The sequence below is a fragment of the Haematobia irritans genome, chromosome 3, assembly GCF_050003625.1.
Source record: "Haematobia irritans isolate KBUSLIRL chromosome 3, ASM5000362v1, whole genome shotgun sequence".
NCBI lineage: Eukaryota > Metazoa > Arthropoda > Insecta > Diptera > Muscidae > Haematobia > Haematobia irritans.
In genome coordinates, this window is record NC_134399.1 from 173,397,752 (window position 1) to 173,415,951 (window position 18,200).

General features: G+C 28.9%; 1 protein-coding gene across 1 annotated transcript; it reads left to right on the forward strand.

Annotated features, from left to right (window-relative positions):
• Window positions 1-8,877: 8,877 nt before the first annotated feature.
• Window positions 8,878-10,079, forward strand: LOC142231285 (uncharacterized). Its single transcript, XM_075301900.1, has 6 exons — window positions 8,878-8,892; window positions 9,171-9,184; window positions 9,228-9,514; window positions 9,579-9,691; window positions 9,751-9,910; window positions 9,973-10,079. Exons 1-6 carry the CDS (start codon window positions 8,878-8,880, stop codon window positions 10,077-10,079), a joined length of 696 nt encoding a protein of 231 aa, XP_075158015.1.
• The last annotated feature ends 8,121 nt before the right edge of the window (window positions 10,080-18,200 follow it).

Here is an 18,200-nt window from a genome sequence, read left to right on the forward strand (position 1 = left end):
TGTGTGTCTAGAATATTTGCTCATATTTGCCATTGGAAATAATTGCGGTTTCTTTTAAAATCAATATATGCAATGCATATCATTTAAAGTGAAATTTAGTGGTTAGTTTGGTTTCACAAAACCAAAGAGATAATCAAATTGTAGAAAAGCATGAAATGTGTGTATGGGTTTTCATTAGGAAATTAATGGGTATTTTTTTTTTTAATATTGTCACTAATGAAAATGGTATTGCATATTTTAAGGCTTTCTCTTAACATAGAGATATTTTATTCAACAAAAATGAATATTGCATACTTTGAGGCAGTGTCTTTAAAACCAAGGAAGCAAGAGCTTAAAACTATTTTTGACAGCTCACAGATGACTATTGGATGAATTATATAAATAATATTGCATTCTTTTAGACTGTGTCATAAAAATCCAGGAAACAAGAGCTTAAGACTAAATTTGATTACATCATTTACGTAAAAACATACTCAATAAAAATAATTACAAAAATTTAAAGCTCACAGATTACTATGTTATGGGATGCATTGTAGCATTTTGAAAATGAAAAATAAAATCTAAGCAAAAACTTCTATTGATGATGAGTTTCCATACAATCTCCCTGTGAAATCAACCATCATGCCTAAGTTCAGTCGCAGTGAAATGAAAACTAAAGATGCTGCATGAACCGTAGGCAACCCAAAAAAGGGTATTGTATGTGGTGAATAACTTATATTTGTTCTAAATGATTTCCAAATGTTGTTGCGGTCGTCCTAGGGTGAAATAACTCCGCTTTACCAAAAATCAAATAAAAAATTGTTACCTCTATTTCACAATAACCCACAAATGGAGAAAAGGACAGACAGCCTAGATTAAAAGATGTTACTCATAAATCTAGTAGTTTGAGTTCGGAGCCACCGTGTTGCAATGGTTAGCATGCCCGCCTTGCATACTCAGGGTCGTGGGTTCTAACCTAGTTTCGACCAAACACCAAAAAGTTTTTCAGCGGTGGATATCCCACCTCAGTAATGCTGGTGACATTTCTGAGGGTTTCAAAGCTTCTCTAAGAGGTTTCACTAAAATGTGGAATGCCGTTCGGACTCGGCTATAATAAGGAGGTCCCTTGTCATTGAGCTTAACATAGAATCGGGCAGCACTCAGTGATAAGAGAGAAGTTGACCACTGTGTATCACAATGGACTGAATATTCTAAGTGAGCCTGAAATATCGGGCTGTCCCTATACCTAACCAACCTAACATAACCTAGTAGTTTGGGTAGCATCAGTTTTCACGCTTTGCTCGTAATGTTTTGAAGGTAATATAGCGAGTTGATTATTACAAATATATATTGCATACCTTGCGGCGAAATTTAACAACCAACTTAAAATGAATCCCTTGATTAGTCTGGTAGGGATATTTTAGGAACAATTCAGATGATAATGCTATGCATACGCGAATATAAGGAGACTTTGAGGCATTGTAATAGCCAAAATTAAATGTTATGGCATTGGATAGAACACAAATACCAAAAACCAATTGCTGAAGCACTTTTGCTACTCTGATTGAGGTACCTTCAAAGTATGCATTCTGAATGCATCAACCGCTTTTTTTGGTAATGAAAAACGTTTACCTGTCATCAGGGATGATAGATGATGTTGACGAAAAAGTACTAAAAATATTTAAAAAATGTACTTTTCGAACCCAAAAGGTGCTAAAATTACATAATACCAAATTTAAAGACTATTGTAAAAGTATACGTATATTTAAATCTAGACCGATTTAGACAATTTTCCTTAGATTTTCTAAATATAATCATATTTTGCAAAATTTTATTTCTATAGAAAATGTTGTCAAAATTTTTTTCGTATTTTTTGAGTATTGTTGACCAATTTTATGATTATTCTGATTATTAATTTTGTTCGGCTTGAGGTCATAGAAATAATCGATTATTGATTTGTTTTTTAATATTTATTTATTTCCAATATTGGGAGCCACCGTGGTGCTCGTGGGTTCGATTCCTGCTACGACCGAACACCAAAAAGTTTTTCAGCGGTGGATTATCCCACCTCAGTTATGCTGGTGACATTTCTGAGGGTTTCAAAGCTTCTCTAAGTGGTTTCACTGGAATGTGGATCGCCGTTCGGACTCGGCTATAAAAAGTAGGTCCCTTGTCATTGAGCTTAACATGGAATCTGGCAGCACTCAGTGATAGGAGAGAAGTTCACCAATGTGGTATCACAATGGACTGAATAGTCTAAGTGAGCCTGATACATCGGGCTGCCACATAACCTAACCTAATATATAGCTTTCGGCCGATTTACACTCATATGACCACAGAGGCCAATTTTTTGCTCCGATTTAGTTGAAATTTTGCACAGGGAGTAGAATTAGCATTGTTGTTATGCGTGTCAAATTTGGTTGAAATCGGTTCAGATTTAGATATAGCTCCCATATATAGCTTTCGCCCGATTTACACTCATATGACCACAGAGGCCAATTTTTTGCTCCGATTTAGTTGAAATTTTGCACAGGGAGTAGAATTAGCATTGTTGCTATGCGTGCCAAATTTGGATTTAGATATAGCTCCCATATATATGTTTTTCTGATTTCGACAAAAATGGTCAAAATACCAACATTTTCCTTGTAAAATCGCCACTGCTTAGTCGAAAAGTTGTAAAAATGACTCTAATTTTCCTAAACTTCTAATACATATATATCGAACGATAAATCATAAATAAACTTTTTCGAAGTTTCCTTAAAATTGCTTCAGATTTAAACGTTTTCCATATTTTTTTACTAACATTGTGTTCCACCCTAGTGCATTAGCCGACTTAAATTTCGAGTCTATAGATTTTGTAGAAGTCTATCAAATTCTGTCCAGATCGAGTGATAATTAAATGTATGTATTTGGAACAAACCTTTATATATAGCACCCAACACATTTGACGGATGTGATATGGTATCGAAAATTTAGATCTACAAAGTGGTGCAGGGTATAATATAGTCGGCCCCGCCCGACTTTAGACTCTCTTTACTTGTTTTCTATAGAAATTTTTGTCAAAATTTTATTTTTATAGAAAGTTTTGTGAAAATTTTATTTCTGCAAAATTGTTGTAAACATTTTATTCTATAGAAAATTTTGTCAAAATTTTATTTCTATAGAAAATGTTGTCAAAATTTTATTTCTATAGAAAATTTTGTCAAAATTTTATTTCTATAGAAAATTTTGTCAACATTTTATTTCTATAGAATATGTTCTCAAAATTTTATTTCTATAGAAAATTTTGTCAAAATTTTATTTCTATAGAAAATTTTGTCAAAATTTTATTTCTATAGAAAATTTTTGTCAAAATTTTATTTCCATAGAAAATTTTGACCCATTTTTTTTGATATAGGAAATTTTGTCAAAATTTTATTTCCATAGAAAAAAATTGTCTGTCTAATAGAAAATTTTGTCAACAATTTATTTCTATAGAAAAATTTGCAAAATTTTTATTTCTATTGAAGATTTTGTCAAAATCTTATTTCCGTAGAAGATTTTCTCAAAATTTTATTTCCATAGAAAATGTCAAAATTTTATTTCTATAGGAAATTTTGTCAAAATTGTATTTCTATAGAAAATTTTGTCCCATTTTTATTTTGTCAAAATTTTATTTCTATAGAAAATTATGTCAAAATTTTATTTCTATAGAAAATTTTGTCAAAATTTTATTTCTATAGAAAATTTTGTCAAAATTGTATTTCTATAGAAAATTTTGTCAACATTTTATTTCTATAGAAAATTTTGTTAAAATTTTATTTCTATTGAAAATTTTGTCAAAATTTTATTTCTATAGAAAATTTTGTCAAAATTGTATTTCTATAGAAAATTTTGTCAACATTTTATTTCTATAGAAAATTTTGTCAAAATTTTATTTCTATTGAAAATTTTGTCAAAATTTTATTTCTATAGAAAATTTTGTCAAAATTTTATTTCTATAGAAAATTTTGTCAAAATTTTATTTCTATAGAAAATTTTGTCAACATTTTATTTCTATAGAAAATTTTGTCAAAATTTTATTTCCATAGAAAATTTTGTTCCATTTTTTTTTTTTTTTTTTCATCGTTTATTTTATTTCATTGAGTATACTTTATTACTAAATGAACAAAAGTAAATAATCTTTCTCTATTTATACAATGCCCAAAAAAAAGAAACGGGGTCTCTAGTATAATATATTTTATAATAATTAGCTATACATTTAATCGTAAATATTCACTTAGAAATATATTGAGTTTTATTGCAATGAAACATTTAGGAAAACATTGCTAGCTGAATTTTGAAGGGGGAGGAGGTCAAGTCTTAAAAGAAGTATTATTGAGAGAGTAGATAACTATGTTAGTTAAGCCACCAGTATTTATTAATATTCGAAGTATATATTGAAATATCTTTAATTGATATGCTCATGCTAAAACGACATTCAGTTTCATTGAATGCATCTACTCTTATAGCTTTTGTTGTAGCTCTACGGTAGCGATGATAAAAGATGGGAACACCATTTTCGTTTTGTATCAATTTTCGTTTGTCAAGGAATATAAAGGTTTCAGGTGGCACGAAGCCACTTGATACACATTTTTCAAAATACGCTGTATTTGTGTAGAAGGGGGCACAAATTAAGTTATTTTCGGTATATGTGGTACATCGAGCTATATGGTTTCTTATCAGATGTATAATAAAATTGTCGATCCGACATATGTTGGCCGAATCATAAAGCTCTGAATTCGAAATATATTTCGTGTAGTCGCTTTCTGCAGATCTGTATATAGATGTACAGGCTCGCAGGAATTTCCTCTCACGTACTCTTATCCTCTCCATGTATGATGGTGATATATTAAACCATATTGGGCTTCCGTACGTTATAATCGGTCTTATAAGAGATTTGTAGAGTGTAACTTTTACTCTTGGATATAAGTGTTTCGAGTAAAATAGCGACTTATTGGCGAAGAAAGCATTATTTGCCTTTTCCAATATGTTATTGACGTGTTCATTGAAGTACAGAAATTTGTCCAAATATACTCCTAGATATTTAACCGTTTCTACCACCCTAATTCTTTCATCGGTATATTTCGATACGATGCCAAATGACCTCCAATCTTTCCTAATTCTGTGGTTACATTTATTTACAAGTGGGCGAAATAGAATTGTCTCACTTTTGTCCATATTAATCTTCATGTGCTAGTTCCTTGCATAATCTTCAACTATATCAAAGGCTGTTTGAAGGTTAATTTCCTCAATTGTAGCCCCTGGGCTATATATAACTATGTCATCTGCAAATGATATTATATTGTCGATTCTATCCATCAATTCTAATAAGAAAATGTTGAAAAGTATAGGTGCCATTACTGTACCCTGTTGAAGTCCATTCCGCATTCTGAATTCTTTGCTTTGTGTATCATTTTTCGTAATGACAAAATGTTTTCCATCAATCATATTATGAATTAGCATAGTCAAGTGAAATGGAAAACCATAGTCCAACAGTTTCGCACACTTTTTATAGAACACTTTTTACACACACTTTTTATAGAAAAATTTGTCAAAATTTTATTTCCATAGAAAAAATTGTTTTGTCTTATAGAAAATTTTGTCAACAATTTATTTCTATAGAAAAATTTGTAAAACTTTTATTTCTATTGAAGATTTTGTCAAGATGTTATTTCCGTAGAAGATTATCTCATAATTTTATTTCCATAGAAAATGTCAAAATTTTATTTCTATAGAAAATTTTGTCAAAATTTTATTTCTACAGAAATTTTGTCTCATTTTTATTCTATAGAAAATTATGTCAATATTTGATTTATATAGAAAATTTTGCCCCATTTTTATTCTATAGGAAATTTTGTCAAACTTTTATTTCTATAGGAAATACATTATTCTTATAGAAAATTTTGTCAACAATTTATTTCTATAGACATTTTTGTAAAATTTTTATTTCTATTGAAGATTTTGTCAAAATGTTATTTCCGTAGAAGATTTTCTCAAAATTTTATTTCCATAGAAAATGTTGTCAAAATTTTATTTCTATAGAAAATTTTGTCCAATTTTTATTCTATAGGAAATTATGTCAATATTTGATTTATATAGAAAATGTTGCCCCATTTTTATTCTATAGGAAATTTTGTCAAAATTTTATTCTTATAGAAAATTTTGTCAACAATTTATTTCTATTAAAAATTTTGTCAAATTTTTATTTCTATTGATGATTTTGTCAAAATATTATTTCCATAGAAGATTTTCTCATAACTTTATTTCGATAGAAAATTTTGACAAAATTTTACTTCTATAGAAAATTTTGTCAATTTTTTTTTCAAACAGTAAAAAAATTTACCATTTTTTATAGAATTTTAGCAACTGTGGCAACCGGCTCAGGAGCTAAAGATACCATGTGTGTATTTTGCCTCCTGCTGGGCGTTTAAAATATATGCACTATCTTATAATACTCTGTTCCTCAGTGTGGCGGAAAAAAATCACACTTCACGTTTCACATTTGCAGACGAATGTGGTATAGACAATATTCCTCTCAAAAATTTTGAGATCCTGTAATAAAAACTAAAATGTTCTCATTTTGGAATATGTTTATTTCTTCAATGTCCGCTATTTATAATTTTTAGACTTGAGTTAATATCCGATAAACGTTCACATTTAGGGCAGAATAACTCTATATAAAGTAATTGTGCTGAAAAAGTACCAAATGGCTCGCGGTCGTGCAATCGAAATGTATCAAAAAAAAAAAAAAAGCACAAAAGTGTCAACTTTATCAACCATGCCTCTCATTTTATTTTTTACGTAGGGGAATAAAAAGAAGTTATTCGGTGTCACGCCATGCCTAAACGGCGGAGGACCCATCAAATCTCTATTTAGAGTGCTCAAAAATGCTGTTGTTTGCGCCAATATGTGAGAGCTCGCATTGCTGTGGTAAAGAGTGATTCGTCTTCAATGGTTGATTTAACCGGTTTGAAATTCGATGTAGCCCCCACACATATGCTATACATTTACAATTAAGTAAGAAAGTATACTCTATATTAAATATACATACCTAAAATATAGTATTTAAACTCCATGTATTTTCTCTTTTTCGATGTTCTTTGGTTGAACATCCCACTTTGTAGTAACGACCATATACATAAACATATTTTCCATTTTCAAGAAAACGAAATAAATTCTAAAATCCTATTAAAATGGAAATTTCAATAAATTTTCCTCCCAACCGTTTATCACCGAATGATTGTTTAGAATATTTCCCAAAATAAATTACAAAATTTGTTTCCTTTTTTTTGTGTAAATCCTCATTCGTCCTTAGTTTCCGATTTACCATATGCCTCTTCTAAAAATAAAAAACACACACATAAACGACCTTTGAATTTTAAGCATATATTCAGGTGTCAATATAAATTGAATATGTTGCCTATTTTTAGATACCATTTCCGTTTACCAAATGCTTTTTTCTTTGTTATGGCTAAATAAACACTACCGATTTTTTCCATTTTTATTCCCGCTTTGCAACTTTCCAAATATAAGCTAGACGATAATTTATGATCTGGAAACAAAAGGGCATTACGGCTTTGTCTGTGTATGTATGTATATGTTCAAGTGAGCGTGGAATTTGAATTATTTTTTGTTAAAATCTTCTGTTGCCTATAATGACAAATGGGACAGGATAATTGAAAATAAAGTAAAAAAATATTTTAGCTTTCTTTTGATTTTTGATATTTGCAATTATTCCTGAACAAATACGCCTACATGTATGCTATAATATTGCCCTTAAAATAGGCTTTGTCTGAAAATAATAATAATTCTTCTTTTGTTATAGTTTTGTTAATTTTGAGTCACTAATTTTGGGTCATTGTGTATAATGGAAAGTAAATCCTTTCGAATAACAGAAGCTCTACACAGAAAGAAATTGTGTTTTTGTATTACAAAAACAGAGGAACTAGTTGAGGAGGTCAATATCTGTTGAAAAGAAACAATGTGGAAAACATTTTTGCTTTGTGACCAGGGCTGTGGAGTTGAGCCAATTTTGCTCGACAATATTTTGTCAGACTTCTACAAAATCTTGGGCACAGCTTAAGCCTAGGGCACAGTGTGGCGCAAGGTATAAATATGGGAAATATTTATAATTTTTTAGGCAATTTGGCAAAAAATGCATTTATGATTAATCAGTCGATGGATATGTATTAGAAGTATATGAAAATTTGAGTCCCTTTTAAAAGTTTCCGACTTAGCAGTGAGTATCAGTGATCATCAGTAATAAATTAAATTTTGAGAAAATTTGCTACAGAAATAAAATTTTGAGAAAATTTGCTATAGATATAAAATTTTGACTAAATTTTCTATATAAATAAAATTTTGACAAAATTTTTTATAGAAATAAAATTGTGACAAAATTTTCCATAGAAACAAAATTTTGACACAATTTTCTATAGAAATGAAATTTTGACAAAATGTTCTATAGAAATAAAATGTTGACAAAAGTTTCTACAGAAATAAAATTGTGACAAAATTGTTTATGGAAATAAAATTTTGAAAATTTTCTATAGGAATAACATTTAAAAAAATTATCAATAGAAATAAAATTTTGAAAAAAAAACTTTTATATAGTAAATATAATTTTCAACTAAATTTTTTATAGAATTTTGACAAAATTTTCTAAAGAAATAATATTTTGACAAAATTTTTTAAAGAAATAAAATTTTGACAAAATTTTATTTCTATTCTGTCAATATTCTGTTAATATTTATTCGACATATGTATATAGGTATATGGTATTACCCTACCAACATTTTCAAACATTTAGGATGATTGTTTGCAAACATGAGTAAAAACTTACTCTTTTAGAAGATTTAAAAATGTTCAATCGGAAAAATGACTCTTAGTTTAGTAATTTTTAAACCTTCAAAATGATTGTTTAATATTTTATACACTAAATACTATTTTTTTATTCTTTTGTTACTCTTCTTAAGTATTGTTTACATTTGATCATTTTAGTGTGCAATTTGTAACTTTTTTTAAAAGCTTTTCAATTAATCGAAAATGACGCATTTGGGGGGAGTTACTTATAACTTTCTTTGCTGTTTGTTTCAAATATTTTATATACATGTTAGCCTAAGTAGGCTTGTTGAAATGAATGTCAATATGTCATAAAAAAATTATTCTAGTTTCGAAAAGCTTGGTAAGTAACTGTGTTTTAAAATGTTATCTAAAAACGCGATCAGGCTAAAAAGCAAGCGCGAAGCAAGTCGATTGATAAATAACTGCTTTATGTCTGAAGAAAAATCTGAAAAACACGGACAACAATTAGTGAATAGTGAAATCAGTGAAGAATACGGTTTTTATAGTGAAGATGTAGAAAAGGAAGGAGTCGCGGAAAATTTAGAATGGGAGGGGTACGAGAGTGATGCGATTTTTGACGCGAAAAGTCCTGATCTTGGATTACAAGAAAAACTAAGCTGGTGGGCAATAAAACACAATATCACAATCTCCGCTGTTAATGAGTTACTGGGCATTTTAAGATATTCAAACATAAATGTTCCTAAAGATGTTCGAACTCTAAAAAAATGCCGAAGGATGTCGTGGCGATGAAAACTCTCTACTAACTCGGACTCCTTTCAAAACTGTAGTGGACTTAAAAGGTTTTGACAGTGAATTAAGAACAAATCCCGATCTAGTGTCAGAATTGGTGAGTATATTGTAGTGTATTTTAATGCAAACAATAATTTATCATATTTTTCTTTACAGAAGGAAATTTGTTTACGATTTGGTGGGGAAGATTTGCCAGGCTTTTTGCGAAAATCTTTTAAGGCAATTGTGAGCGATGAATTGGCAATGCAATTTTCATGGAGAGGTACGAAAGAAAAGGAGAATATGCAAAACTTAAAGGTTATTTCAGTTTTGAGAGGTATTTACAAAAAAAAAATCATTCTCTTTAATATAATAGCAACTCTTTACTCCCAACCACAGATTTAAGTCATCACAAATTTCCCAATACGGACGATGGAAAAATAACCCATATTTTACAACAATATATTGTCCATGCAAAAGATCGGGTCGAAAGACGACAAAAATAATTTTCTATCAATAACATAATTATTTAAATATTAATATATCATTTCATGTTATGTTTTTTTTTCACTTTTAATTATTTAATCAGAAATAACTTAATATACTATTAGACTTATGAACTATATGAATTTATGCCGTTTTATGTTTGTTTTTTTCTTTCTAATAAGTTATTTAATTAATATTTAAAAAAAATGTATTTTAATATTTATGCAATACACAAGTTTCTGTAATTAAAAAAATATGAAAATATTTTAAAATATGCAAACTTTTAAGCTCTGGTGTATATACTGGGGTTAAAAAAACAATCGTAAAAATGAGTTATTTCTAACTCTTCCTATCAATAAATGTTTAATCAGTTGGGGGATTCATTTGTTACCCCTTTTTATTAACTCATTTATGAATCGTTTTTTTAACTCATAAATGAGTAATTATGTTAGTCATAAATTACTCATTCCACTGAGTAATTTATAAATAAAAAAAGGCAACTCTTTAATGAGTCAATAAAAAGAATAAGTTTTTGACACAACTACTTTATACTGGAGGCTCATAAATGACTCCCAAAAGCGCTCTTCCGCAATCGTTTTGAACATTAAAGTTATTCATAAATGACTCATTTACGAGCAAAAATGTTGGCAGGGTAAAATAAAATCGAAATATTTCAAATAAATTGTTATGGTGGTGGGCACTAAAATGGATCGATTCAGTCCATCTGCTAGTCTAACATTCTAGGAAACATAAAATGATCTCCGTAATTGGAAGTTGCTTTTCATTTACAGTCATATTAAAAAATGTACTTTAGCCGGAGTCGGAGTCGTACAATTTTTTTATGACTCCGACTCCACAGCACGGTTTGTGACTACATATGAACCTTCGCATTACCGTTTGGGTTCTACGCCAGTCTTATCTGGAATGTAACAAGTTTTCAGACGAATTTTTATTTTATGTGTTGATAGTATTCTTCATTAGTATTGACGTTGAACCACGTTTTGGTCTATTTATTGTCACGCATAAGTTTGTTTAGAACATTTATGACCAAGAGCCTAAAAGTAGGCTCTTTTCATTTTTTTTTATTTCTCATTTATTGAATTGTCATTCTCTTTTTTATACCCTTCACCACTACTGTGGTACAGGGTATAATAAGTTTGTGCATTTGTATGTAACGCCAAGAAGGAAAAGTCTGAGACCCATCGTTTAGTATACCGATCGTCTTAGAATTAAATTCTGAGTCGATTTAGCGATGTCCGTCTGTCTGTCTGTCTGTCTGTCCGTCCGTCTGTCTGTCTGTTGATGTATTTTTGTGTGCAAAGTACAGCTCGCAGTTTTAGTCCGATTGTCCGAAAATTTGGTATAGGGTCCTGTTTCGGCTCAAAGACGATCCCTATTGATTTTGGAAAAAATCGGTTCAGATTTAGATATAGCAGCCATATATATTTTTCACCGATCTGGTCATAATTGGCGTGTATATCAACCGATCTTCCTCAAATTCCGTACATCCGAATATTTTATGAGTCTCGAAAAGCTTGCAAAATATCAGCCAAATCGGTTCAGATTTAGATATAGCTCCCATATATAGCTTTCGCCCGATTTACACTCATTTGCCCACAGAGGCCAATTTTTTGCTCCGATATAGTTGAAATTTTGCACAGGGAGTAGAATTAGCATTATACCTATGCGTGTCAAATTTGGGTGAAATCGGTTCAGATTTAGATATAGCTCCCATATATAGCTTTCGCCCGATTTACACTCAAATGACCACAGAGGCCAATTATTTGCTCCGATTTAGTTGAAATTTTGCACAGGGAGTATAATTAGCATTGTAGCTATGCGCGCCAAATTTGGTTGAAATCGGTCCAGATTTAGATATAGCTCCCATATATAGCTTTCGCCCGATTTACACTCATATGACCACAGAGACCAATTTTTAACTCCGATTTAGTTGAAATTTTGCACAGGGAGTAGAATTAGCATTGTAGCTATACGTGCCAAATTTGGCTGAAATCGGTTCAGATTTAGATATATCTCCCATATATAGCTTTCGCCCGATTTACACTCATATGACCACAGAGGCCAATTTTTAACTCCGATTTAGTTGAAATTTTGCACAGGGAGGAGAATTAGCATTGAATTAGGTTGACATCGGTTCAGATTTAGATTTAGCTCCCATATATATGTTTTTCTGATTTCGACCAACATTTTCCTTGTTAAATCGCCACTGCCTAGTCGAAAAGTTGTAAAAATGACTCTAATTTTCCTAAACTTCTAATACATATATATCGAGCGATAAATCATAAAAAAACTTTTGCGAAGTTTCCTTAAAATTGCTTCAGATTTAAATGTTTCCCATATTTTTTACTAACATTGTGTTCCACCCTAGTGCATTAGCCGACTTAAATTTTGGGTCTATAGATTTTGTAGAAGTCTATCAAATTCTGTCCAGATCGAGTGATATTTAAATGTAAGTATTTGGGACAAACCTTTATATATAGCACCCAACACATTTGACGGATGTGATATCGAAAATTTAGATCTACAAAATGGTGCAGGGTATAATATTTATATAGTCGGCCCCGCCCGACTTTAGACTTTCCTTACTTGTTTTATTATAGAATTTTTAATTAAAACTTTCTATGAATAAAAATGGTCCTTAAGATTGTTTAAATTGCATGTATTAGAATTTAGGTTGAATAACCTTTCATATCAGTTCAATAAATATTTTTGTAATTGTCAATAAATCGTAAAGATAACACACAAACTCATTTATAAAAAAAATTGGATTCAATCATGAAATTATTTGATTTAATTAGTTTTTAAATGAAATGTCACAGAAATGATAGTATCATTCAACAGGACTGCCAATAAAATGTCAAGAAAACTCTTCACTTTTTTCCGAAAAAATCGTCATATTCGTCGTCGTCAAAAAAATCTGCAATGTAAATAATATTCAATCCAAACTAACTTTTTGGTTAAAAACACAAGTATTTATTTCATATAAAGAACAGAAAATTAAGATATCCAACTGTGCATTTCAATAAAAAAAGCACAATGAATTCGGTTTTTTATAAAAATAACATAAAAAAATTTATGCAATTCAAAAACTAATATAAAAATTTATTTTTTTTATATATAGTTACTAATTCATTTATTTATTTAAAAATTTTCCACCATTTGACCATAAAACATTTATGGTCTCTCCAACTAAGGGGTACAATTTTCTATTGAAATAAAATTTTAATAGAATCTTCTATAGAAATAAAATTTTGACAAAATTTTCTGTAGAAATAAAATTTTGCAAGAATTTACTATAGAAATATAATTTGACAAAAATTTCTTTAGAAATAAAATTTTGACAACATTTTCTATAAAACTAAAATTTTGACAAAATCTGCTATAGAAATAAAATTTTAATTAAATTTTCTATAGAAATAAAATTTTTGATAAAAATTTCTTTAGAAATACAATTTTGACAACAATTTTGACACTATTTTCTATAGAAATAAAATTTAACAAAATTTTCTATAGAAGTAAAATTTTTAGAAAATTTTCTATAGAAATAAAATTTTGACGAAATTTTCTATAAAAATTAAAGTGTGGCAACTTTTTCTGTAGAAATAAAATTTTGACAATATTTTCTGTAGAAATAAAACTTGACAAAATTTTCTATAGAAATATCATTTTGACAAAAAATTTCTTTAAAAACAAGTATATACAGCACTAAGTTCGGCCTGGCCGAATCTTAAATACCCACCACCATGAATCAAATATTAGGGTTTCCTTTGAAATTTCAGGAGGGCTTGAGGACTTGAGGACACTTCCCGAAGATACATTTAAAGATTTCACCTATGAGGACTATATCAGATTCTGGATTTATAAGAACCATTTTTGTTTGAGTTTTAGAAGAATCATTAACATCTCTTGTAAGTGTGTAAGAAAATTATAAAATAACGTCTTGATTTGAAATCTTAAATCTGTAGAAGTAAAATCTGAAATTTTTACATTGAGTTTCAAGCAATTTTCATGATCAGTGCGCCTTCTATACCCTCAAGATGTGAAGTCTGTCTATATGGAGGCATTACCAAATGGGCCGATACAAACTTAATCCAAATCAGATAAAAACTACGGTTTCTAGAAACCCAAGAAGTTAAATCGGGAGATCGTTCTTATGGGGTCTATACTAAAATATAGACCGATACTCACCGTTTTCGGCACACCTCTTTATGACCCGAAAATACCTCTAGATTTCCAATTTCAGGCAAATAGGATAAAAACTTCGGATTCTAGAAGCCCAAGAAGTAAAATGGGGAAATCGGTCGATATGGGGGCTCTACAAAAATATGGACCGATACTCACCATTTTCGGCACACCTCTTTATGGTCCTAAAATACCTCTAGATTTCCAATTTCAGACAAATTGGATAAAAACTACGGTTTCTATAAGCCCAGGACCCCAAATCGGGTGGTCGGTTTATATTGGGACTATATCAAAACCTGGACCGATATAGCCCATCTTCGAACTTGACCTGCCTGCAGACAAAAGACGAGCTTGTGCAAAATTTCAGCACGATTGCTTCATTATTGAAGACTGTAGCGTGATTACAACAGACAGACAGCCAGACAGACAGACAGACGGACATCGTTATATCGTCTTAGAATTTCTCCCTGATCAAGAATATATATACTTTACATAGTCGGAAATCGATATTTCGATGTGTTACAAACGGAATGACAAACTTATTATACCCACGTCACCATTCTATGGTGGTGGGTATAATAAAGTGTTGACAACATTTTCTATAAAACTAAAATTTTGACAAAATGTTCTATAGAAATAAAATTTTAATAAAATTTTCTATAGAAATTAAATTTTTGAAAAATTTTCTGTAAAAATATAATTTTGACACAATTTTCTATAGAACTAAAATTTTTACAAAATCTTCTAAAGAACTAAAATTTTGACAAAATTTTCTATAGAAATAAAATTGTGGCAACATTTTCTGTAGAAATGAAATTCTTACAAAATTTTCGAACGAAATAAAATTTTGACGAAATTTTCTATAAAAATTAAATTGTGGCAACTTTTTCTGTAGAAATAAAATTTGACAAATTTTCTATAGAAATATAATTGTGACAAAAATTTCTTTAAAAATAAAATTTTGACAACATTTTCTATAAAACTAAAATTTTTACAAAATCTTCTATAGAACTAAAATGTTTACAAAATCTTCTATAGAACTACAATTTTTACAAAATTTTCTATAGAACTAAAATTTTCACAAAATCTTCTATAGAACTAAAATTTTACAAAATTTTCTATAGAAATAAAATTTTTGACAAAATTTTCTATAGAAATAAAATGTTGACAACATTTTCTATAGAAATAAATTTTTTACAAAATTTTTTATAGAAATATCTTTTTGAAAAACATTTCTTTAAAAATAAAATGTTGACAACATTTTCTATAAAACTAAAATTTTGACAAAATCTTCTATAGAAATAAAATTTTGACAAAATTTTTGATAGAAATATAATTTTTGATAAAATTTTCTATAGAAATAAAATTTTGACAAAATCTTCTATAGAACTAAAATTTTGATAAAATTTTCTATAGAACGAAAATTTTTACAAAATCTTCTATAGAAATAAAATTTAGACGAAATTTTCTATAGAAATAAAATTTTGACGAAATTTTCTATAAAAATAATAGTGTGGCAACTTTTTCTGTGAAAATAATATTTTGACAATATTTTCTGTAGAAATAAAATTTGACAAAATTTGCTATAGAAATATCATTTTGACAAAAATTTTGAAAAAATTTTCTATTGAACTAAAATTTTCACAAAATTTTCTATAGAAATAAAATTTTCACAATATTTTCTATAGAAAAAAATTTTGACGAAATTTTCTATAGAAATTTAATTTTGACAACTGTTTCTGTAGAAATAAAATTTTGACAACATTTTTTGTAGAAATAAATTTTCTATCAATTCAATATAAAACATTTCTTTCGAATAAATTATTTTTTTTTATATACTGACCACAAACATTTGATCAACAACTTAAAAATATTTTTTTTTAAATTTTTTTAAATTTTTCCTCAAATTTTGGTGGAGAATTTTTGGCACGAGTGGCAACCGTGATACTAATACTGTAGGTGTAAGATGCGGTATAGCTCCAACATGTATGAAATATCTATCAAAAACTCGCAATTTCTCTATCTGACAACTGTCAAATGTATTTTCTATTTTGCTGGCTCTAAACTGCTTCTAGTCAAAATTTTTGAATGCAGCTAATATCGTAATTTTTGGGGGAAAACAATTGGAAAATCGGCATTTGCTATTTTTTGAATAAAAAATCGTCAAAATGCCGATAAATCGGCAAAATTGGCAGCCCTGCCAATCACTAAAGTCACTTTAAAAGTTATTTTTAATTTTTGTGATAGAGTTTTGTTTTAATTAAACAATTTTTGGACTCAATTGAATTTTTAATTGGAATATTTTGGAGATATTTTTTTTTTTTTGTTGGTGCTGTAAGGAACAAATAAATGGTAAATGGACCACATTGTAATGATCTCGTAGTTTTTTGAGGTGTTTTTCCAAGATCATTTAAATGTTTATAAACACCTTTATTAATGTCTCAATATTTACAAACATTCTTATAACATTCATCCAGCTCTGAAAATGAGTTTAATGTTTCTATTTACTTGCAAATCCCCTTAATCGATTTTCATTTCATACAAATAATAATTTGTTCCTGTAATGACAAATAGAATAATTGAAAATAAGATAACAAATATTTTTGCTTTCCTTGGACCTTAATATAGGCAAATATTCCTGATTAAATACGCCTAAATGTTTGCTATAATATTTAATTTTATTATTCCTATAATTAATCATTAACAATATGTCATAAATTTATCTACAATTATTGCTGTCTACTTCCATTTCATTGAGTTTGAGACGGTATTAAATGCTATTGAATGGTTTCTCTTAGCTATTGCCTACAATTTCTGCTTTCCATGTTTTTGTTTTAATATTAACAACAACTTTCTGTGCTTGTTTGACATTTAGTCATTTCCTCCCCATCGCCCAACTATTTTAATCATCATCATCATCATATAGCTGTAGGTACTTAAGATTTGTGGTCTACCAGCACAGTTGTGGCAGACTTAGAAGGTATATTTCCTCACTTCCAATCATCTTAAATATTTTCCGTTTCACCACTTTAACACGTGCCAAGTTATTGATTATTTCCCACATAAAGTGGGTTATAGAATTGTGTGTTTTTTCTTCTCCTAGTTCTTCATAGGTATGCATTGTTGAGGATTTCTATTTAACCAATTAATTTCCATTTCATTGATTTTATTCATAAACACTATTAGAATTAAGGTCAATATCAGAGAATTGAAATATAAAAGGATATGTATTTATATATGTAAAAAATGCATAGAAATTCTATAATGTTAGATATTATATGCCTAAATGTATGCTTTAGACTTTGCAACAGTATTTCATCCACCAGGTAGATAACAAAAAATCAAACACCTATGACTATGCTGTAAATTATTATGAATATTTAGTTTTGCAGTAGGAGCATTATAACTGATACCATTCACAATAAGATGTTCCGGTTTGATTAGAGAAACTTATGTTGCTACAAAACTTGGTACACATTATAAAGCTGACAAGGTTTTTGTCTTTGCTAGTACCCTCTTCTGTTTTTGTTCTTAAAGCTGTATAACAGTTATGACTGGAAACCAGTGAAAAGCTTTTAAAACTCTCCATTTATTTTATAGTACTAGAATCACATTTATATGTTGTATTATCATCAATTTGTATAAAAAGAAAATTGTATAAAAATTACAAAGCTTTGGGTTTATGTCTCAGCTAACTAGCTTGTCAACTAACCAGTTTTTTTAGTACCTTAATTATTTTTTTTTTTAAACTTTTAGCATTGATTTGAACCATGTTAATTACGAGCTATGCAAACGTTCTAGCTATAATGTATTCAACCAAAAATTATTATAGTAAAATTAGACTCTTATGCAGTTTTAATTTTGTGCAGTTTTGCCACCTTTTTTTGCTTTAGCACTTTTGTTACAATACTTTTTATATTTTTGACCACGTTTTAATT

Excerpts from the sequence above, each read along its gene's own strand:
- LOC142231285 (XM_075301900.1), top strand. Across the intron at positions 9,515-9,578 it reads CGCTGTTAATGAGTTACTGG|GATGTCGTGGCGATGAAAAC; the intron begins GCATTTTAAGAT and ends AAAATGCCGAAG. Across the intron at positions 9,911-9,972 it reads GGTTATTTCAGTTTTGAGAG|ATTTAAGTCATCACAAATTT; the intron begins GTATTTACAAAA and ends TCCCAACCACAG.